Source organism: Triticum dicoccoides, chromosome 3B, assembly GCF_002162155.2.
Source record: "Triticum dicoccoides isolate Atlit2015 ecotype Zavitan chromosome 3B, WEW_v2.0, whole genome shotgun sequence".
NCBI classification, from domain to species: domain Eukaryota; kingdom Viridiplantae; phylum Streptophyta; class Magnoliopsida; order Poales; family Poaceae; genus Triticum; species Triticum dicoccoides.
In genome coordinates, this window is record NC_041385.1 from 140,644,444 (window position 1) to 140,667,617 (window position 23,174).

At 45.9% G+C, this 23,174-nt stretch overlaps 3 protein-coding genes across 4 annotated transcripts; 1 reads left to right on the forward strand and 2 right to left on the reverse strand.

The window, feature by feature from the left end:
* The first annotated feature begins 7,433 nt into the window (after window positions 1–7,433).
* On the forward strand, window positions 7,434–10,868 carry LOC119275197 (serine/threonine protein phosphatase 2A 57 kDa regulatory subunit B' kappa isoform-like). The gene is made up of 2 exons (XM_037555998.1): window positions 7,434–8,988; window positions 10,262–10,868. Exons 1-2 carry the CDS (start codon window positions 7,894–7,896, stop codon window positions 10,625–10,627), a joined length of 1,461 nt encoding a protein of 486 aa, XP_037411895.1. The 5' UTR covers window positions 7,434–7,893; the 3' UTR covers window positions 10,628–10,868.
* Window positions 10,869–12,702: 1,834 nt separating this feature from the next.
* Window positions 12,703–15,262, reverse strand: LOC119275198 (protein PGR-like). Of its 2 annotated transcripts, none has more exons than XM_037555999.1 (5): window positions 14,936–15,262; window positions 14,727–14,840; window positions 13,572–13,818; window positions 13,237–13,485; window positions 12,703–13,133 (listed from the first exon to the last, which is right to left on the reverse strand). In XM_037555999.1, exons 1-5 carry the CDS (start codon window positions 15,097–15,099, stop codon window positions 13,002–13,004), a joined length of 906 nt encoding a protein of 301 aa, XP_037411896.1. In that variant the 5' UTR covers window positions 15,100–15,262; the 3' UTR covers window positions 12,703–13,001. The 2 variants fall into 2 exon arrangements, with proteins under 2 accessions (XP_037411896.1, XP_037411897.1); XM_037556000.1 differs by having other exon boundaries at window positions 13,572–13,794; window positions 14,936–15,261.
* Window positions 15,263–15,544: 282 nt separating this feature from the next.
* On the reverse strand, window positions 15,545–19,302 carry LOC119275199 (tudor domain-containing protein 3-like). The gene is made up of 6 exons (XM_037556001.1): window positions 18,320–19,302; window positions 17,835–18,002; window positions 16,998–17,244; window positions 16,466–16,621; window positions 16,106–16,368; window positions 15,545–16,006 (listed from the first exon to the last, which is right to left on the reverse strand). The coding sequence occupies exons 1-6, from the start codon at window positions 18,587–18,589 to the stop codon at window positions 15,857–15,859; spliced, it is 1,254 nt and encodes a 417-aa protein (XP_037411898.1). The 5' UTR covers window positions 18,590–19,302; the 3' UTR covers window positions 15,545–15,856.
* Between the last annotated feature and the right edge of the window lie 3,872 nt (window positions 19,303–23,174).

Genomic DNA, 23,174 nt, shown 5'->3' on the forward strand with positions numbered 1-23,174 from the left:
ATTGTAATAAGTTCTGTTTTGCGACATTCAATGTAATAAGTGTGTGATTGCTACTCTGTTATAAATCCTTCAAGTACTGTGCGTGTCAGCATTACCGATCCAGGGATGACACTGATGCACAGAGATCAGACTTTTTGAGGTCTGGTCGCTACATTAGTGGTCTTGTCAATCATCAACACTTGATGCTCTTTATTGATTTCTACCTTCGTTGATTTCAGCATCACGAAGAGCTCGGGAATCGTTTTCATCATCCCTTGCATACTATAGTTCATCACGAAGTTCCAGTAACTTGGTGATGGTGACTAGAGAACTCTGTCAATCACTATCTTATTTGGAAGATTAACTTCCCCTTGATTCAAGCGATTGTAGTACCCAGACAATCTGAGCACATGCTCATAGCTTGAGCTATTCTCCTCCATCTTTTAGCTATAGAACTTGTTGGAGACTTCTTATCTCTCAACTCAGGTATTTGCTTGAAATATTAACTTCAACTCCTGAAACATCGCATATGGTTCATGATGTTCAAAACGTCTTTGATGTCCCGATTCTAATCCGTAAAGCATGGTGCACTAAACTATCAAGTAGTCATCATATTAAGCTAGCCAAACATTCATAACGTCTGCATCTGCTCCTGCAATAGTTTTGTCACCTAGCGGTGCATCAAGGACATAATTCTTCTGTGTAGCAATGAGGATAAACCGCAGATCATGACTCAGTCTGCATCATTGCTACTATCATCTTTCAACTTAGTTTTCTCTAGGAACATATAAAAAACATAGGGAAGCTACAACGCGAGCTATTGATCTACAACATAATTTGCAAAATACTGTCAGGACTAATGTTCATGATAAATTAAAGTTCAATTAATCATATTACTTAAGTACTCCCACTTAGATAGACATCCCTCTGGTCATCCAAATGATCACATGATCCAAATCAACTAAACCATGTCCGATGATAACGTGAGATGGAGTAGTTTTCAATGGTGAACATCAGTATGGTGATCATATCTACTATATGAGTCACGCTCGACTTTCGGTCTCCAGTGTTCCGAGGCCATATCTGCACATGCTAGGCTCGTCAAGTTTAACCCAAGTATTCTGCGTGTACAAAACTGGCTTGCACCCGTTGTACGTGAATGTAGAGCCTATCACACCCGATCATCACGTGGTGTCTCAGCACGAAGAACTGCCGCAACGGTGCATACTCAGGGAGAACACTTATACCTTGAAATTTAGTAAGGGATCATCTTATAATGCTACCGCCATACTAAGCAAAACAAGATGCATAAAAGATAAACATCACATCCAATCAAAATATGTGACATGATATGGCCATCTTCATATTGAGCTCATGATCTCCATCACCGAAGCATCGTCATGATCTCCATCGTCACTGGCGCGACACCTTGATCTCCATCTAGCATCGTGGTCGTCTCGCCAACTATTGTTACTACGACTATCGCTACCACTTAGTGATAAAGTAAAACAATTACATGACGATTGCATTGCATACAATAAAGCGACAACCATATGGCTCCTGCCAGTTGCCGATAACTTTGTTACAAAACATGACCATCTCATACAACAATTTATATCACATCATGCCTTGACCATATCACATCACAGCAAGCCCTGCAAAAACAAGTTAGACGTCCTCTACTTTGTTGTTGCAAGTTTTACGTGGCTGCTACGGGCTTCTAGCAAGAACCGTTCTTACCTACACATCAAAACCACAATAAGTTTTCGTCAAGTGTGTTGTTTTAACCTTCAACAAGGACCAAGCGTAGCCACACTCGATTCAACTAAAGTTGGAGAAACAGACACTCGCCAGCCACCTTTGTGCAAAAGCACGTCGGTAGAACCAGTCTCATGAACGCGGTCATGTAATGTCGGTCCGGGCTGCTTCATCCAACAATACCGCTGAATCAAAGTATGACATGCTGGTAAGCAGTATGACTATTATCGCCCACAACTCTTTATGTTCTACTCGTGCATATAACATCTACGCATAAACCTGACTCTGATACCACTGTTGGGGAACGCGGTAATTTCAAAAAAATTCCTACGATCACGCAAAATCTATCCAGGTGATGCATAGCAACGAGAGGGGAGAGTGTGTCCATGTACCCTCATAGACTGAAAGCGGAACCGTTTCAATAACGCGGTTGATGTAGTCGAACGTCTTCGCGATCCAACCGATCCAAGTACCGAACGTACGGCACCTCCGCGTTCAGCACACGTTCAGCTCGATGACGTCCCTCATGATCTTGATCCAATTGAGGACGAGGGTGAGTTTCGTCAGCACGATGGCGTGACAACGATGATGATGATGCTACCGGCGCAGGGCTTCACCTAAGCACTACCATGGTATGATCGAGGTGTGTAACTGTGGAGGGGGGCACCGCACACGGTTAAGAGAAACTTGTGTGTCTTTGGGGTGCCTCCTGCCCCCGTATATAAAGGAGGGAGGGAGAGAGGCCGGCCTTCTAGGGGCGCGCCAAGTATATGGAGTCCTACTAGGACATCCAAGTCCTAGTAGGAATCCTTTCCCTTTTAGGAGTAGGAGAGAAGGAAAGAGGGAGGGAGTAGGAAAGGGCAAGGGGGGCGCCGTCCCCTTCCCCTAGTCCAATTCGGACCCATGGGGGTGCGCGCGCCACCTTCCCTTGGACTGCCTCCTCTATTTCCCGTATGGCCCAATAAGGCCCATTACTTCTCCCGGTGAATTCCCGTAACTCCCCTCTACTCCGAAAAATACCTGAATCACTCGGAACCTTTCCGAAGTCCGAATATAGCCTTCCAATATACCGATCTTTACGTCATGACCATTTCGAGGCTCCTCGTCACGTCTGTGATCTCATCCGGGACTCCGAACAAACTTCGGTCATCAAAACACATAACTCATAATACATATCGTCATTGAACATTAAGCGTGCGGACCCTACGGGTTCGAGAACTATGTAGACATGATCGAGACACATCTCTGATCAATAACCAATAGCGTAACTTGGATGCTCATATTGGCTACTACATATTCTACGGAGATCTTTATCGGTCAAACTGCATAACAACATACGTTGTTCCCTTTGTCATCGGTATGTTCTGCCCGAGATTCGATCGTCGGTATCATCATACCTAGTTCAATCTTGTTACCAGCAAGTCTCTTTACTCGTTTCGTAATACTTCATCCCGCAACTAACTCATTAGTCACATTGCTTGCAAGGCTTACAGTGATGAGCATTACCGAGAGGGCCCAGAGATACCTCTCTGAAACAAGGAGTGACAAATCCTAATCTTGGTCTATGCCAACCCAACAAACACCTTCGGAGACACCTGTAGAGCACCTTTATAATCACCCTTTTATGTTGTGACATTTGGTAGCACACAAAGTGTTCCTCCAGTATTCGGGAGTTTCATAATCTCATAGTCTGAGGAACATGTATAAGTCATGAAGAAAGCGGTAGCAATGAAACTGTAACGATCATGATGCTAAGCTAACGGATGGGTCTTATCCATCACATAATTCTCCTAATGATGTGATCCCGTTCATCAAATGACAACACATGTCCATGGTTAGAAAACATAACCATCTTTGATTAACGAGCTATTCAAGTAGAGGCATACTAGAGACACTATGTTTTGTCTATGTATTCACACATGTACCAAGTTTCCGGTTAATACAATTCTAGCATGAATAATAAACATTTATCATGAAATAAGGAAATATATAATAACTTTGTTATTGCCTCTAGGGCATATTTCCTTCGGTTCCTAGTTTATGGAGGTGAGGAAGAGCTCGTCGTAAGGGGTTACGCCGATGCTAGTTTTCAAACCGACAGATATGATTGTCGATCAAAGTCTGGATTCGTGTACGTTATGAATGGAGGAGCAGTGAGCTGGATGAGTTCCAAGCAAGATACGGTGGCCGATTCTACCACAGAAGCCGAATACATTGCGGCTTGTGAAGCTGCAAAGGAAGGTGTTTGGATCCGAAACTTTCTAGATGATCTTGGTATTTTCCCAGCCTCAGTAAAGCCGTTGGACCTTTATTGTGATAATTCTGGTGCCATCGCACAAGCCAAGGAGCCGAGGAATCATCACAAGGTCAGACACATAGATCGGAAATATCACCTGATACGAAAGATCGTAAAGATGGTGATGTAGAGTTATGCAAAATTCACACAGATGCAAATGTTGCAGATCTGTTAACTAAGTCGCTTCCACAACCCAAGCATGAGGGGCACGTTAGAGCTATGGGCATTCGATGTCTATTTGATTGACTCTAGTGCAAGTGGGAGACTGTTGAAGATATGCCCTAGAGGCAATCATGTATGATGATATTTCCTATGTGTTTATGAATAAAGATAGTCTTTGGACATTATCAATGATGTGTATCAGCAAGTATGTGACTTGTTTGTATGCATTGTATGATGACTGCCTAAAAGGTCCCTAGTTGAAAGGGTTGTGTGGACGCGCAACCGACTAGACTAGGATACCATGGTCGATGGCTTGGTCTCACTGCCCATGGAGCATTTGATGCTAACTGGATAATATGGACTCAGAAGGATCTGGTCAGATTTGATGTAGTCTAATCCGAGTCGAGATAAGGTCTGAGTCGGACAGACCCAATTATGAGACGCAACGATGTGTCATCTGTGAGTCTCTAGTACAACATACGTTCTATGTCCTAAGACCTGAGCTGACGCATGTACTCGGGATGGTGACAGACTTGCTTTGGGCCGACCAAATGCTACTCCGTGACTGGGTAGTTACAAAGGTAGGTTTTGGTTTGTCCAGTCCCATGCTGCAAGACATGGTCGAGCAAGATGGGATTTGCCCCCCGATGAGGAGAGATATACTCTGGGCCCCTCGTGTGATCCGACCAGGATAAGCATGGCCATGCAACAAGGATTATGAGATAATCCAGTTTGTGGTCGGTATCACTGGAACGAGAAAGAGGTCGGGCTAGCACAAGGATGACAGTCTCGCCTTGAGCTTGACAACAAATATCGTGAGGCAAAGGGAACAGAAGTGTGACACGTTGTACAGGTTCGCCTAACCAGCTTCATAGTTTGCTTGGTGGTCAGCACGCCTTGCTAGAGGCCGCTACCAACCGTGCACGTCGGAGGTGATCCGAACTATGACCAAGTCGACTTGAACCTAAGGGTCACGCGCTTAAGGGAAGGAACCTACGAGGTCGGTTTGGAGGACACTGGTCGGATGTGATCCGAGCTGGACTTGGAACGCGACCGAGTAGACTTTGGGCTTTAGGATCCGTGCAAGGCCCAAGTGTTGAGCCCGCGACGGACGCCTATATAAAGTGGAGGTGCGGCGCACTCATTCGGTTGATCGCTTCAGCGCTGTCACTAGGGTTTGCATGTGTTACGAATAGACACCTCCACTCACTGCCGGTTGTGTGATCGGACCTAGCAGTCCGCCGCACGATGTTCCTCCTGCACGCGTGGATACGTTAGAGGCGGAGCACTTGCGCCGCTCCGGCGAACCTGTACGAGGGATCCGATGATCGACTGTTCGAGGGAGATCAGACGAGGAGGAGACAAACCACGCGGACGCGCTGCCCCAACTCTTCTTCCGCTTCAAGGCACTGCGCGTCTAGTGGTAACAATCTGTGATCCATTCCCGTAGCATGTTCCTGGTTGTTCCGCGCGTAGAAATTTTTTAATTTGTAGTCGACTCACCCTACAGTAGAACCCAACAGAGCTTGTCTGCTAATGGCTTCATTGAAAAGTAGCATATCAGACACATTTCCTGATTGTTTATTTATGTTATGGGGTATGTTATGGGGTTATCCCGCATAGTTAAAATCCCCAAGAATCATCCAGTTTGCTTCATCATCCATTTGAAAAGTCTGCAACCAAATAATAAAATCCCTTCTGGCATCAAGATGGCATGGGCCATATAAATTAGTGAGGTACCATTGTTCCCCTTAGTGAGCGGAGGTGAAATGAACAGTGATGGAGAAATCATTGGAGTGGAAAAGTTGCCCAGAGAAGACTTGATCATTCCATGTAATAAAAAGACCCCAGAAGCCCCATGTGATGGAAGATATTCAAACTTGGAGATTCTTCTAAAAGTACATATGAGAGCTACACAAAAAATAACTAAATCATGATTTCTAGCACATGTACTATTCACTATGAAAGTCCATGATTTTTTTATTGCTCACATCAGAACGTATTTCATGATGAAGTTTTACACACATCTAGGCCCTATTCGGAGTCACTCCAGCTCCTCAAAATACGAGGAGCTACTGAGTATATGTTTCCCAACTCCGTGCTATTTAACTCCAGCTCCGAGCGTGGAGTGGTGGAGTGGCGGGTCTTCGAACAGGGCCCTAATATACATCTATAAGTACTTGTGTATTTGTTTCAACATTTAAAAATGATTTTTTGATTTTTTGAAAATTCCAGGCTTCATGGAGCGTGAGAGCCACAAAGCCCCAGTTGAGCAAAAAAGGGAATTGCTGTATTAGTTTTAAAAATTCCCGGCTTCATGGAGTTTGAGAGCCAAAAAGCCCTAGTCGAGCAAAAAAAGGGGGAATTACCTCTAAAAGTTTTAAAAATTTCAGGTTTCATGGAGCCCAAGAGCCAAAAAGCATCGTTGGAATAAAAAAGAGAATTGGCTCTAAAAGTTCTAAGGATCATGATCCTTGTCCTGAAAATATTTTCTGGTTCCTACAAAATCCATGGCAAAACATCTACTGCACGCCGCCGCGAGCTCTTGTATTTTGCTCCCTCTCTCGCTTGTCAAGTTGCTGCCGAAACACAGATGTGGTGTTGCCTCAGAGGGCTTGCGTTAGAGTCGTCGGCACCACATGAGTCACCTACCATGAAACAAGATCTAGAAGCATGCGGTATGTTCTGCAACTCGAAGAAATCCTCGCCTAACCCAACACCTCGACAAGCACTACTAAACCAAAGAACGAAGCTTGTTACAAAAAAAATGTTGACGAGGAGGAAGACGAGTTTGGTCCTGTGGGGGGGTCCTGCTCACTGACGCCCCCAGATGATTATATATTATGCATTGTCTCCATAATGATACGTTATTATTTCTTTCAAAAAGACGCCATGCTCTCTTCATGATTAATTAATCTTAGTGATTTTTATCATTTAATATAGAGAAAAAAAATGAACTGCCGAATGACAAGACATTTCTCGACCGTTGCACCTGATCTCCTATCATCCAACATCGCTATCATCGTCTGTGCAAGGAGAAGAAATTACCAGGAGGAAAGAACCGCTCGACAATCCAACGGCTGCCGTACCACGATCCCCCTGATCGGACGGCCCAGATGAACCGAACCGTCCATGCATCGCCACTGCGACGTTCTCTCCCTCACTCGCACTGTCGTCCTCCAGTGTGTCTGTGTACCACCGCCCCCTCCAAAACGCCAAAAAAATTCCTCACTTCTGCGCCCTTTCCCCCCTCCCCTCCCCTCCCTCCTCCCGAGATCCCATCCATGGCCGCCTCCCGCCCCCGGATCTGGCCCTGAGGCCGCCATTGCTGGATTCACCTCCCCCCTCCGCGCCGTCGCGTTCCTGGCTCCTCCGCGCACCCCGCTGATTGAGGCGGCCTGTCCTTTCCCCCCCTTTTTCTGGCGGTGCGCTCATTCGTCGGTTCTTGATCCGTCGCATTTGCGCCGGTGAGCTGCCCGAGAGCAAGGAATTCACCCTGAGATCTCCGGTTGCTGTTGCCGTCGAAGTCCCCCCCTCCCTGCCATTGCAATCTCCTGTTGCTGTCGCAAGGTGCGTCTTTTACATAAAATTTCTGCGAGGAATTTCACGGCTGATTCTCGGGAGGACGGATTCCTCGCAATGGTTCTTTGATTGGGGGAGAATTTGATGTGGTGTTGGTGCCGCCGTATTCTGCCGCCATGTGGAAGCAATTTATCGGCAAGCTCTCGTGGAAATCGCTGAAATCTGGCCCTGGCGGCGGAGGAGGAGGGGGCTCGCCCACGGCGAAGTCCAATCCCATGTCTCCCAGGGAGAATGGGGCATTCGGGAAGCCCCCCGCCTCGCCCAGGTCCCCCTCGGGGGCCGCCGGAGCCGAGGGGAGGTCCAGGGAGGACGCCTTCATCGAGAAGGTGACCATTTGCTGCACGGTGTACGACTTCACCGACCGGGGCAAGGACTCGCCGGAGAAGGAGAGGAAGCGGCAGGTCCTCATGTCCCTCGTCGACTCAATTGGCGCCGCCGAGGAGCCCCTCACGGAGGCGATGATGTCGGCGTGCGTGCGCATGTTCGCTGTGAACCTCTTCAGGGTCTTCCCGCCCAAGGTCCGATCAGGCACCACCACGTCGGAGACAGAGGAGGACGAGCCCTTCTTTGACCCCTCTTGGTACCACCTGCAAGTTGTGTATGAATTGCTTCTGCGGTTTGTGACCTCGCCATTTGTTGACCCCAAGGTAGCTAGGAAGTATGTGGACAGTTCGTTCATCTCCAAGCTGCTTGACCTGTTTGATTCTGATGATCCCAGAGAGAGGGACTGTTTGAAGACGGTGTTGCACAGGATATATGGAAAATTCATGGGAAACCGACCGTTCATCCGTAAGGCCGTGAGCAATATCTTCTATAGGTTTGTCTCCGAGGCCGACCATCACAATGGGATATCGGAGCTGTTGGAGGTGTTTGGCAGCGTAATAAGTGGGTTTGCAAAGCCATTGAAGGAGGAGCATAAGTTGTTCCTATGGAAAGCGTTGATCCCACTTCACAAGCCTAAGACAGTGGGTGTATATCTGCCGCAGCTGACCTACTGCATAACACAATTTATAGAGAAGGAACCCAAGCTTGCAGGAACTGTGATTAGGGGTCTGTTGAAGTACTGGCCAGTTACAAATAGTCAGAAGGAGATGATGTTCTTGGGGGAGCTAGAAGAAGTGCTTGAGTTGATTGACATGGCTGAGTTTCAGAAGTGCATGGTGCCATTATTCCGGAGGATTGCGACTTGCCTCAATAGCTCCCATTTTCAGGCAAGTTTCGTCCCCAAGCCATTGATTAATATTTGTCCCTATACCGTGTCTCCCCTGTAAAAATTGCTTTTTGTGTTGCAACAATTGCTAGGGTTAGAGATACCGACAAGAAACAAGAAAAGCTTGTGAAACATCAGTAAGAATTTAGCATGTGTGTCCTCTGGTAGGAAGTTATCATCACTATTATTTTGTAGAGTAGTTGCAAAGTTGTATACTGGTCCATTCCATTGCTTATTTTAGGTTTTTAGTCGAAGAATCTGCTTGTTCTCTTTCCTTTTCCTCGCACCTTTTAAATTTGCTAGTGTTACTTGCATGGTCCCACACACCTTTTATGCCATTATTGTTTAGATATTTGATCAGTGGTTAAACTCATTCCATGTTGGCTAAAGTGGGACCAAACACCTCAGTTGTTGCCTTGTTGGTTCTGGTGCAATTGATGGTCTGCACTTCACTTTGGAACTCTGTAGAGAGTATACCACTCACATTTAAATAGACATGAAATACCACATTATTATTTTGGCTCTATCTTATATTGGGTGGTTGCACAGTCACAAAAAGGTGAAATCCTCAATCCAAAGGCAGGGAACTTGAAACTGGGCCCAATTAATGAGGCAGAATATATTGGTTGAGGTACAAGTTAGGATGATCACAACTGTTTGATAGCTTATAAGGTCATGTCATGGTATGAATTATGACTGCAACCACCCAAATAAATCAGATCCTGGGGTTTGTGGAGCTTGACAATCAATTAGTTAGAATTCTGCTTTCCATTTGATATTCTAATCAATTTATTGGGATATGCTAACCACAGAACCATGATTTGATTAAGAGCGTCGTTTGGGCTGAAACATCACAGTAGAGAACATCCTTTGATAGCTCAATGCTTGGAAGGAAATAAATCAGTGATTGGCATTGACTACTAAAATACTCCCTCCGTTCCAAATTACTCGTCGTGGTTTTAGTTCAAATTTGAACTGAAACCACGATGAGTAATTTGGAACGGAGGGAGTACTAGTTAATAGCAGTTGCTCTGGAAAGAACATCAGAAGATTTTTTATGTATACTGTCTTCTCCCCATCGATTTTCATGTTAGAGAAGTGCATAAATATAAGATTATGAATGACCTAGTAGCACTACTACTGTCTTGGTTCATGACAATTCCATGTCCTGGAACAAGTATTGCAGGTCTTCTCTTGCAGTTTTTGGCCAAGTTATTTGTTAAGATTTCATTTTTCTTGAAAAAAGGGTTAATCCATTTCCTGTCTTTTGGCAGGTTGCTGAGAGAGCCTTATTCTTGTGGAATAACGAACATTTGTTCGATATGATCTCCCAAAACCGTCAAGTGATTGTGCCAATTGTATACCCAGCTCTGGAGAGAAATGCACGTTTGCACTGGAACCAATCGGTTCTCAACGTTACTATGAATGTGAGAAAAATGTTCTTCGACATGGACGAGAGATTGCTCCTGGCTTGCCAGAGCAACTTCCAAGCGGACGAAGAGAAGCGAGCCGCAGCGGAGGAGCGTCGAAGGCTCACATGGGAGCAGCTGGAGCGGAATGCCCGGAATGCCGACCCTGCATTCCGACCAGCCAACACGCCCCCTTCTTCGGCCCCTCCGAGAGTCCCCACCGTGACATGACACGGGTCCGAATATTCTCCACCCCACCTTCCCTTGCTTCCTAGCTAGCTAGATGAAGTTGCTTGCTTCCCTGGGATACAGAAGGCGTTTTGTTACCTTTGTAAACCCCCCCACCCTTGCCACAAAGTCTGTAATTAATAGTTGTTGATTCGAAGACAAATGGATTCTTGATTTTTTCCTTCTCTTTTTTGCGGCGAATTCTCGAGTAATGGGCATTGATTTTGCACTTGATTGAGATTTACCCCCCAGTGTTCTGTGAAGAGTGGGCGCTACTGACTTTGTATGTTAGGAGTGGCAATTTTGCAGCCATTTTTTTGTATGTGAGACTTCCATTCTTTTTACAGCGTCATATAATGTCAGGTTCACTTGTTTGTTTCTGAACAAGATGCCTTCTCTAACAGCATATGCTCCGTAAACTAGTATAAGAGTGTTTAGATCACTACTTTAGTATTCTAAACGCTCTTATATTAGTAATACAGAAGGAGTACCTTTTATTGAGATACACTTGTTTGTTTCTGAACAAAATGCCTTCTCTAACACCATGAGCAATGTGGAGTAGATGGAGGAAGAAAACAGGAGTTGCTGGAATCTCATGGACATCCCTTTTGGCAGCTGTTGGGCTTAGGCTATCCACTTGCTCTGCCCCTGTGCCTTTTCTATGCTCATGTGTTCTCATGAAAGAAGAACATGACAAGCACATTCTCAAAGGGTTATGTAAAGGAAACATTCATAGAACAATAAGCTATGTCATTCTCACCTGCAACTAAAGCTGAAATGGCATATCCAATAAACCCCTAGGCACCTGCCAACTCTTCGTGGTTATCGCTTCCTGCGAGGCCAGATCAGCGGTTGTTCTCAGAGTGGCATGTTGCAGGTGGAGCCTGAGCTTGAGTTTGCTTTTGCTTGGAGGCTACTTGAGCTTTGAGCTGAGCTTCCTATAAGAGGAGCCTCAAGGCACCAACCATGGATACCATCTGAAACCCCTTCCATCTTCTTTGCTTGCTTTTGCGCTTGGCCTTCTCTTCTACTCCCTCTACGCCTTACATTTGTTTACAGAGGGAGTACTTACTACTCCCTTGTAGTTGCGGTGAAAGCTTGGGAGATGTACTCCCTCCGTCTGAAAAAGCTTGTCCCAACTCCTAATCTTGTCCCTCAAATGGATGTATCTATTCGGACGGAGGGAGTATAACCTTCCGGCTGCGCAGGGTGCCAGGGCATGTCCTGCTGCGGCCATGTCCAGAAGCGCCATGAGGGCAAAGACTGCATCTATGCGTATGGTGATGATAATACTGATATCATATGCTACTCCCTTTGATCCAAAATATAATTGAACTAAAACCATGAAATTTATTTTGGATCGGAGAGACCGAGAGAGTATAATTTTCTTCTATCAGCCTGCCTGATTTCTTCGTTACATGAGCAAGAGTTCCAGCAGGCAGCAAATAAAACTTACTCCCTTTACGGAGGGAGTATATTCATTCAAGAGCTCTAGCACCTGTGAATTCATTGTGTTGCAGGCTCGGAAAAGGATTAGTTAGTGGCAACTTTCATGTCAGAAGGGCTTTATTATCTTATTACCTTTTATTTAATTTTGTTTTTTGACAGAGATGCCTGGTTTCCTTTTGCAGCCTGTTCACCGTGTGCTGCTGTTTCTGCTGCCACGAGACCTTCGAGTGCCTCTGCTGCTGCGGGCTGATAGTTCGTATTTGTATAACTGAATCTTCACATACAAAGTCAGCAGCGCCCACTCTTGCTACAAACGATCAAGATTTGAGTTTACTTAAATGTCTTGTGATTGTTTGTAGCATGTATTTGTATAATGGAACCTTCTGATTATTTGTAATGCATCCTTGAGATTTTGTACATTACACAAACTGGGTCCAACTATCTTTATGTGGAGCAGGGCAACCACTTAAAGGTAGGTGCAAAACTGCCCAACTTTTACTACATTTGGTAGATGAGTAGTTTGGTTGAGATTAAGCAGGATTTAATCTTCCAGTTATCTTCTAATGTACTAGCAATCAAATAAGCGAGTTCTGGTTAATTGAGGAGGTGGTCTTATAGGCTCCAGAAGATAAACTAATCAAATGGCCTATATACAAATAAATAGTTTCAGCAAAACATTCTGGCAGAACCATTCCTCTATCCGAATATTCAGTGTTACATCTGAATGGGATAACTACAACTGAATTTTTTACATTAAAAGCCTATACTTGGTGTGAAACACTAATGCTAAATCAACAACCACCAATATCACCGATCGTAAATAAATGAACAAGGCCACTTTTCAAGACTCCGTGCTCTAATTTACCAATCGTGTTCCTTCCTAGTTATCCTCTGTAATGTGGTGCTACCACTACAACCCAACTAGACCTCAGAAAATGCATGTGCACACCAAGGCAGTAAGCAGACTTGTCAAGAAGATAGACACTACATTGACGCCGTTGTTGTCCAGTATGTTCATTCCAGAAATCCTCCTTACTGTTGGACCATCTACTCCAACCACCTACAGCAGCATAATACAGCGCCAAACAAACAATCAAATTATGACTCAAAGATGATTACGGTATTTACACATATAGCAATCTACAATGCTTGGAGTGTCATACCTTCTTGCGAACGCTGCAGTACCCGCTGTACTGAACGGTTGCGCCCAGTAATGAATCGATCAGGCTTCCACATAGGCCAGCAGCTGTAGCTAAGGGTATAACTAGCAGTTGCCTCCAAAATACATCAGAAGCACACTGAGTTGTTAAGAATCCTATTAGCACAAATGCAAGCCCAATCGAGCATCCAGCTGCTGCTGCTGCAAGAAGTCCATCGATGGTTACCCCACCATTGGTCCCCTTCCGCACCCTCTAACGAAGTTTCATGTCAAGAGAAAAAGTGAGAGTATATTCATACTGAAGTTCTGTTCAATTAGAAAAGAAGATTTGGTTCATACCTTGAATGTTGTGATAATTCGTGGTTCAGATTTGCTAAGTATGCCAAGCTCAGAAGACCATGTATCACCATTGCAGCAAGAGTAATGTCCAATAACACCACCAATAAGCGCAGTTATAAGACCCGACTCTTTTGAATCCAAGCATTTGTCTTCACCTCCAGTAATTAGTGCTATCAGGACTACCAAGATACTTGCGATACCACTGTTTGACAAGACTTGCTTCCTGCCAAATAAGAGTGGTGCGGACCTGCATTAGAAAGATTCAGAAGGGAATTTTCTGAAGCTGAAAGACGTCTTATCTCAACAACGAAGGTCATAATATTGATCGAATTTAGAAACATACAAACATAGGCGTCTTCCGCATCTCATTAGATATGTTGAGTTTTTGTCACCTTCTTTATAAATATCTAGTCAAATCTCACAATTGGAGAAACCTCTGGGGAAGGTGTAACAGGTTGCATCAAGTAGCAAATATTCATGATTTTTAGTCGGTGTTCTAGCAAAAGTTCATTCATGGTTCAACTTGATGCAGCAACCAAAAATACAGCTACTGGGCTGAAAGAGAATAGACACACCTCAAGATAATATCGCCAAATTAAACCAGCATAATTGAAGACCTCGTAAGTTCTCAAGGTTCTCTATAGAAGAAAGTTGCTTTTGTTCTAAGCAAAGTTTGCTATTCACATGCAAACTGAACCACATGCTTCAGGTTTAAACTCAACAGAAGTAGAACCACACTAGCTCTTCTGTAAAATGAATCCATGCAAATTAACACCGGTTTCTGTCTTTCACATAATATAATCATATAAAATGCATTCTTCCATATAATCAGACTCGCACTGAAATGAAATCAATACTACTCAGGCACACAATTCGTTTGTTGAACATTTGAATTACAAACGTTTTCCACTGAACAGTGAATTCTCTTTTGAAAGATTATATCATTGTCCTGCTCTACAATTGGAACCAAACTCATTTGAAGTTTCTTCTGTTGATGTAAAGCGTCATAACTTGTCAAAGTTGTTGCTGAATTAAAGCACTACGATTACCACAGAATCAAAATCAAGCATCCCCAACAATACCAAGATCAGCTTTCCAAGATGTGCCCAGGCAAAGACGGTAAAAGAGAGCAACGAGGGAGCGATCTGGGCTCACCAGTTGCGCTGGCCCCCCTCCTTGAACTCAGGATCGAGCGCACGCTTCCTGGCCTCGCCGATCCTCGTCACCCTCGACGCCGTGAAGAAGAAGACCAGCAGCAGCCCCGCAAACCTGCAAGATACCGGACACGAGATCCCCGTCACGACTCACGACGGAGTCCAACGGAGAAGGAAGAAGATCTCCAAGCTAAACGCGCGCCCTCTCACCTGTAGCCGGCGACGGTGTGCGCCACCATGGCCGGGACGCCGGCGAAAACGGCGGTGAAGTCGACGGACTTGCGCCGGACGGCGCGCGCCGCGATCGCGCCGCCCGCCGCGACGGCCACCGCCGCGCGGATCCACACGCCGCCGTTGACGCCGGCCGGATCCATCGCGGCCCCTGCGGATCCTACAACCCGCCGCCGATTCCCCGACTCCTACCAAATTGCCTTCTCGAGCTGGTCGTGGGTTCGATTTGGAGCTGCAGCGCGGCGCGTGAGGCGAAGGTGGCGGTGGTTTGCTGCACTGGCTCTCGCGCTCGTGCTCGTGAGATTCCTTCAGGTTTAAGAAATTCACCGGAGAAGATCGTTATGTTTTGGACTTTTTTCAGGAACCACCTTGACGTTCTTCCGAGTTGTAACCCAATACCCATATTTTCTAGCAAGGGCCCACCTTGATATTGTTCAGAATGTCATGTGGGATTTTTTTACATAATTCTTTATCACATGAAATACAGTACAAAACAAATTTTTTTATAAAACAGAAGAAGAAACAAGTAACCAAAAAGTTTGATTCGTTGTCAACAGTTTGAAGTTCAGAACATCTGCCAATTCCACAAATCCACGAGTAAAATCAAAATCTTCCATGGAAATACACATGTTGCTTGACTTGTTTCTGAACCCTTGACATTTTGCTAGCTGGCATCAGGTGAGGCAACTCAACTCAGAGTGAAACGAAAATGCTTAATAAAGAGTTAAAAGGTCATCATCATCGTCATAAGATACTACAGAGAGAAGCTTTTAAGATGACCATCATGACACTACCGCCTCCGTTTCAAAAGGTGATGATGATCATCATCAATACCACTATTACTGCCACCATCTCTGAAGATTGCAGAGTACCCTAAAAAAACACGGTTTTGAAACTGTGCTAAAATCTTCCCCTCCCTCGACCTCGCCCTCGGCCCCTTCCCCGCCCGCGCCCTCGGAAATCTCTTCTCCCGCCACCCATTTCTTCAGGGCCATTGAAGCTGAACATGTTCATCCGCAGGCGTTCGGCCTCTGAAGTCACGGGCATCGCCTGAAAGACATCGCATGGCCATTTAATAAAACAATATTTCCGGACCAGTGGATGTTTTTTTTAACAGGAAAGGGATAGGAGATGGGAGTCGAAACTAACGTGGGAATCTTCTAGATCTAGTTGTTCTTGGAGTTGTCTTGCCAGTTCCTCGTCTCGACTGGTGTCTTGTATATGCCTTTCTGCTGTGGACATTGAACCGCCTGCTTTTCTCCTCTCCCATTCATCAAGGGTGAAGACCGGAGTCTCTTCCTGCTTGCTCCTGCCCTTGAATCGACCCCGACCATGCCTATCTTCGGGGATAGCCATTTTCTGCAGTAGTTTCTGTGCAGCAGCTTGGTTCTGAACAGGGACAGCTTCGCTTACTGCATAATGCAAATGAGTAAGTTTTAAGTTCTAACTGTGCATAATATCATGCCCAGTAGATTTAGACAAGATGCAACTAGGGTTTTGGGGGCCAACCTTCTTTTGGCCTGATATCTGCAGTAGACTGTTTGGGTTCAGCTTTGCTAGCTGTATTCTCTTTGTTCATGTTACTTGAACCCTCATTCGTAGGTTTTGAACTGGAATTAACCGACACGTGGTCATGAGCGACTGCCAAGTTTCTAGCCTTCTGGTCTGCTACGACACAAGATATAAGTCAGAGGGTGGCTCACAAGTTACAGCTACATCACCAAAGGTTTTGCAAAACGTGCAATTGTCGCCCGGGTCATTTTATATGCAGAACCAGCAAATTAGAAAATGGCAACTATGTAGATCTACAAAGATGCTCACGGCTAACATAGAGAAATCTCTTTATCGAGGAAATAGTTCAGAACATCATAATCTTCCAAGCATGTGGATTTCACAAATTGAGTCCAATACAAAATCATACACCTATTTACTTAAGATGCCAAGCTTTCCTGAAAGTACACAGCTACACGTCTACGCCTAATGACATCATTTTAGTGAACATGCAAGAAGAAACAGAAAGAGAAGAAATATGAAACATTACCGGGGTATTCTTGCAACTGGAATGTCCTGTTTGGACGTGCTTCGATATCTAATTTCTCAAATGGTGGAGGCCCAACTCCATCGTCATCTTGTGACAACCTCAATACTGGGCGTGATAAGCCTGAGAATTTCTGGTTCATCTTCCATTCCTCATACAAAGATTGGACAGTTCCCCCGACGACGCTCACATTTTTTGCACTCAGGCACAGTATGCCATGATTTACTGGAATCATGTTCTCAAGACGAATCTATAGTGGAAAGAAAAACAGAAAATGCATACTGACGTCAATATTCAACACATAGAGAAAGCATAAAAAATGCAGATATTGTATGTTATTTTAAATGTTGTAAATTTGAGAAAATAAATAAACGGCCACAGAAAAGGGAAAAAAAATCATCTTCATCTATTCCTAACCAAAAGTAAAAAACCTAAGATGTACTACTAAATAAGCTAACAAAGCAAACTTGAACAGACTGTGGGACAGAGAACCAATGGAAAATAGTAATACTACATCCCAACCCAATCTCATGCTGCACCACACATCATTTAAAGTAGTTTATTTCACAACTACTCGCATAGAGCAGTATCTTGTTTTCCAGCGTTTGGTTATGTAATTTTCATACTATATGAGTGGAATAACTGAGCATCCTGCTTGGTAAGTGTATGTGCCAGGCTCTCCAGTCTCTAATCCAAGTTGAATTGAGAAGCAAAACTGAACTAGCAGTCTAGGACAGCACATATACACGCTTATTTAACTAGGTACAGTGACTGCATATTGCCTCTGGTACCTGGGGCAAAACTAGAACTAGAACCTTGAGACAGAGAATATGAACTAACCTTGGTACCTGGGGCTATCTCTTCTGTGATGAACGGGATAGGGGAAAACTCAATGGCCACTGCTTCAGAAATACCATCAGTGAGACCAAACCGCAGAAGGCGGCGTTGCTGTGGGTTCTTAAAAGAAGCATCGACTCTGCTGCTATATATATCCCTTACAGAAACTACCTGCATAAAATCGGTGGAACCGGTTAATATACAACGAGGATCAGACAACCAACAGACATCTGCACATTCAGAGACTAGAACAGCATATGCTCAAACACTAGGAGAACGCAGACTCACACAAAATGTAATGTAATAATAAGACCACTGTTTGACAAGGTAACACAGCTATTTCCTTTGCGAGTTTCTGAGTCGCGGGATGGAATTCCAAGCAACATAATTGGGAAGAAAACTAAGAACGACTGCTAAAATGAGGTATTCCCCAGACTTTGAAACTAGTAACGAGTGCTGGACTTGGTGATTTGATTTGAGCTGTATACCTGCAGGACGATGGGGCCGTGGAGGTAGGAGAGCCGCTTCGTCGCGGTGGTGGCGGCGCGGTCGGGGAGGGACTTCCCGCCGAAGAGCCTCAGGTCCGTGTCGAGGAGGTCGGCCTCCAGGGCCTCCGGCGACGGGGAGGGGGATGCGTGGAGGAGGGCCTGGATGGACTCGTCCGCGGTGTCACGGAAGCGCCACCCACGCGCGGCGAGGGGCCGCAGGAGCGAATCGTCCTCGCGGAAAGCCGACGAGCTCGACGCTTCCGCCGCCATCGCCGGCGAGGTTTGGGTCACGGGGTAGGAAGGGGAGAATCGATTATAACCCCTCTAGTTCATCTGCCTTTGCTCATACGACCCTTTCTTTGTCTGCCTTGCTTATGAGCCCCCTTGTTTGATTTGCCTCTTGATCATAAGCCCCTTTTGCACGTTTAAGCATTAATTCATCACCTGATTCCGAATCAGTTGATATATAGATGAACAAAGTGAACAAAAGACTGAATTATTCTCCCTTATCTTCTCTTCACCGGGATTTGGCTTGTAGATCCTCTGGTATGTTTCCACAAGGGGACGGGATTCAAGTCGGGCGCGCCTGAGAGAGAGTTGGATTCGGTCGGGGATGGGCAATGGCGGTGGAGGCGGCATTGGAGGGAGAAGCCGCCGCGGCGCTGGAGGCGTCAAGGGGAGGATTCAGCCTTCCGCCCCGCATGCGCGGAGGTCGTTGAGCTTCACAGGAATGGCACCAGAGGAGCTTGGGCTGGGGCTGCCGGCGGGAGGAGCTTGGGCTGGGGTTGCCGATAGAAGAAGCACGGGCGGGACCGAGTTGTGGGAGGCGCGACCGAGGTATGGAGACGACTGCACGGAGGTTGTCGACCTCATGGGAATGGCAGCAGTTTACGCAGATGGGTGAGAACTCTGAGAGAATCATTGTTAGTTGCAATGATCCAGCTAAACATGAAAAGGGGGCTATGGTCAAGAAATTTGAGCAATAAGGGGGCTCATAAGCAAGGCTGACAAAGAAAGGGGTGTATGAGCAAAGGCAGATGAACTAGGGGGGTTATAATCGATTCTCCCGGTAGGAAGTAGGAAGCTCTAGAGGAGGCGCACTAGCAATATTGCTGCGAGCAAAGAACCAAGGCAGGTTTCTGAAATCCGTAACCGCACAAGGGAAGCGGGTGGCACTGAGAGAGCTAAACAACAAATTTTCTTTTTCTAAAACGAAACAGCAAAGTTATATAGCCAAGAGAGCAGTGACAACATGTTAAAAGAAGAAGAGAGTAGTGACATAAGAAATCATGACATGAAGAAAATATATTCTCAAATACGCGGAGTATACCGTAAGATCGTCTCCAAGGGCAAGGACAAGTGTATATAATTTGATGTCCACAGTCTCTATTTATTCGTGGAATGTTCAGACATGGCCAGACAACAGAGGTTCAATCCTCATTTATCTGTCCTAGTGAACCCATGTAGGTCATACACGTAGATCAGTCAACAACAAATATAACACACAATGACTTAACAATTCAACAAACCCATGTAGGTCATACACGTAGATCAGTCAACAACAAATATAACACACAATAACTTAACAATTCAACAATTTAAACAAGCTAACATGGTCGACGGCTAATAAAATTCAACAATTTATACATAGCCAATAAAATGAATGAATTGAGTGTTTTTTTCGCGTGTTGATGATCCGTTCCTTAGCATCGGCATCCATGAGGCTTGTGATGGCCAACGTGATCCTCGTCTTCCCTCTCTTGATGCTTGACAATGGTGTCGTGGGCAGCCCCACAGACTTTGATGACCCAACATCCATGCGGGGGGGACGCCTAAGACGGGAGAGGAGAGGGCGCGCATCAGGAGGGGTTGTTAGAATAAATCCGAGGCCACCGTTGAGGACCAAGCAATCATCACACGAGCATGACACCGAGATTTGTTAACGAGTTTCACCGATATGACTACATCTCCGGGGCCTGATTATGGGCGCTCCAACCCATGACACCGCTACAATACCGCACCCGGTCGCCCTGGACACCGACACATTGCCGCCGGCTTCCCCTGCGTTCCGGTGCTATTATGTTGGCATAGGTTACATCGTGTGTCTACCCTCGCTAGAGAGGTCTGGCAAGCAAGGTTGTCAGAATCCTGATCTTGAATCAGATCGGAGCTCCGATGGTAGAATCGCAAATCATAGAATCTTCACTATCAGGATCGTAGAAACATAGATTCTATGAACCAAAATCATAGAATCTTCACTATCAAGATCGTAGAAACATAGATTCTATGAACCAAAATCGTAGAATCAAAGGGGTTAATTTGGATCGTAAAGTCGTAGAATCGTACAACAGAATCGCGATTCTGACAACCGTGTCCTACTAGGACACGACTCCATATCCTATCTAAACACAATACAACTACAAGTCCAACTGTAAACTACCTCGTACGCTATATTCGACACAACTCCAACAAACTCCACCTTGGCGAATATACTCCACCACCCTGGATTTTGTCCATGGGTCAAACTTTCATGTACATTGGACTTGAGCTTATCCCATGAGTACCGCTGCTACTCCAAAGACTCCATGCGACTCCACCTGCAACTTGTAGTCCCTTCTTTTCTTGACCACAGTCAACACTCGAGCAAAATTAAGTTTCTTTTTACTCTAGTTTGTGCTCCCAACTTCCAGAGTATCCGTCCAACGCCATCACACATTGATCACTGACCTGCGTGAAAGTGAACAACTCACATATTGGGTGTCACACATAAGAGTTACCTGAACTCAACATCACCGCTCCTTTCTTGACCGCATGTCTGAAACTTGAAGGAATTTCACCGTTGCTTGTTGTCATCCCGAGTCAAATTCGCAGTTGTCTCACTACATGTATGACCACCAGAGCCCTGGCCCGTCTTCATGTCCCGTGCGTACCGCACGCCTCGCCGCTATTACCGCGTCGAGCCTCCGCTGTCCCGGTCGAGTCTCAAGGGTCGCGAACCCACACCACTCAACCCCCACTGCAGAGTACCATCGATCATCACCGACCGATGACGAGTTTCACGCTTTCATCAGACCGCTGGGCTCTAGTCCGAACTACGTGTCCCTCGCTTTTCCCCTTGTTGAATAGGCTTCGATTCCCTGGATCCTTGCATCGTAGCCCCTCAATCCAGCTTCACCTTCAACATGACTCCATGGTAGATGATCAGTCCACCCTCGCGCCCCGTCGGCTTCAAGCTCTCACATGCACATCACCTTGAATCAACCCCGCGCCATAGTCTTATCGAAGCCACACAAGCACTCAGGCCCGTGCCACGTGTTTTCACGCCCAGAAGTCGGTCACCATCAGCATCACGCCGATCCCACCACCGTCTTCTGTACCAACCGACTTTCGTCGATCCGTCAGACTGTCTAGCCCGACCCAGCCGAACATATTCGACTACAATCATGCTCCACTATGCATCGTGTCCACCAGCATATACCATGCATTACTCGACGCCTTGTTAAACATGATCCTCATGATGCGCTTGTCCGCACGCCTCCGTAGCCTGTCCACGTGTTTCAAGCCTTCTCAACAAATCGACTCCAAAAAAACTTCCATGCAACCTGCATAATTTTTATTGTCTTTATTTGTTGTTGTAGCTTCTCCGTGCACCTTAGCAAGAAAAAAGACCAAATTTGATCCAGCCAAATTGCTCTTGTACACACGCGTGGCCCTGGACACTCTTTTTTTTCTCAAACAAATCCTCACGGTGCCATTGATATCTCGTCCACCATCATGACCGATCAGCTCACAGCCTCTTTTCCTTTTTTTATTATAGGCACGTGTCTAGCCTGGGACTCCAGCGTGCGTGGCTTGCCCTTGTGTCGCTTCCGAGCTGCGCCCTAGTGCCCTGCAGACCTACTCGCACCCGCACGAGAGCACACTCTGTGCGCCTCGCGCTGTTGGGCCGTGTCGGCACACGTCTCCTGCCCAATCGTCGTCAAGCCACATGCCCTACGTCACGCTGCTTTCGCCTGGATCGATCCGCCGAGAACTCTGTCTGCTTCCGTGTAATGATTTCACCGAAAAAATACCGCTCTGAACTGCACCTCGATTGATTTTCCGTCGACTACTCGTAGCAATCCCGGGATCACCTCGCTGTCTCGACTCTATCCAATCTGCTGCTGAACTCTCCGAAGCGATCAACTTTTCGACACCATTCTCTAGATCAACAATCCACAGCCTCCAAACAACCTAGCTTATGATACCACTTGTTAGAATAAATCCGAAGCCACCGTTGATCATCCGAGGACCAAGCAATCATCACACGAGCATGACACCGAAATTTGTTAACGAGGTTCATCGATATGGCTACATCCCTGGGGCTTGACTATGGGCGCTCCTCCCCATGACACCGCTACAATACCGCACCTGCTCGCCCTGGACACCAACACATTGCCGCCGGCTTCCCCTGCGTTCTGGTTCTATTATGTTGGCATATGTTACATCGTGTGTCTATCCTCGCTATATAAGAGAGGTCTAGGATACAAGTGTCCTACTAGGACACGACTCCATATCCTATCTAAACACAATACAACTACAAGTCCAACTGTAACCTACCTCGTACATTATATTCGACACAACTCCAACAGGGGTTATGTTCTGTTTGGGATGGTTTAGGGTGGGGTCGGATTTGTCAGGTCCGACGTGATAGACATATTTGGGACAACCTCATTTTCAAACCACTTCCAAACAAATGGAGGTGGTTTGGAGCTGTTGGGCGGTGTTTCTTATCCGGACCATGTCGTGACATGCAAGAACGGTTTGAGGTTCCCTTGGAGATGGACTACAATTTTGGCTGTCACGAAAATTATGG

Excerpts from the sequence above, each read along its gene's own strand:
- LOC119275198 (XM_037555999.1), bottom strand. The coding sequence starts at position 15,099 with ATGGATCCGGCCGGCGTCAACGGCGGCGTGTGGATCCGCGCGGCGGTG. Across the intron at positions 13,819-14,726 it reads GAGGGGGGCCAGCGCAACTG|GTCCGCACCACTCTTATTTG; the intron begins GTGAGCCCAGAT and ends TTTCTAATGCAG. Across the intron at positions 13,486-13,571 it reads GAATTATCACAACATTCAAG|AGGGTGCGGAAGGGGACCAA; the intron begins GTATGAACCAAA and ends AAACTTCGTTAG.
- LOC119275197 (XM_037555998.1), top strand. The coding sequence starts at position 7,894 with ATGTGGAAGCAATTTATCGGCAAGCTCTCGTGGAAATCGCTGAAATCT. Across the intron at positions 8,989-10,261 it reads TCAATAGCTCCCATTTTCAG|GTTGCTGAGAGAGCCTTATT; the intron begins GCAAGTTTCGTC and ends GTCTTTTGGCAG.
- LOC119275199 (XM_037556001.1), bottom strand. The coding sequence starts at position 18,589 with ATGGCGGCGGAAGCGTCGAGCTCGTCGGCTTTCCGCGAGGACGATTCG. Across the intron at positions 16,622-16,997 it reads CCAGTTGCAAGAATACCCCG|ACCAGAAGGCTAGAAACTTG; the intron begins GTAATGTTTCAT and ends GTGTCGTAGCAG. Across the intron at positions 16,369-16,465 it reads AGATATCAGGCCAAAAGAAG|TAAGCGAAGCTGTCCCTGTT; the intron begins GTTGGCCCCCAA and ends TGCATTATGCAG.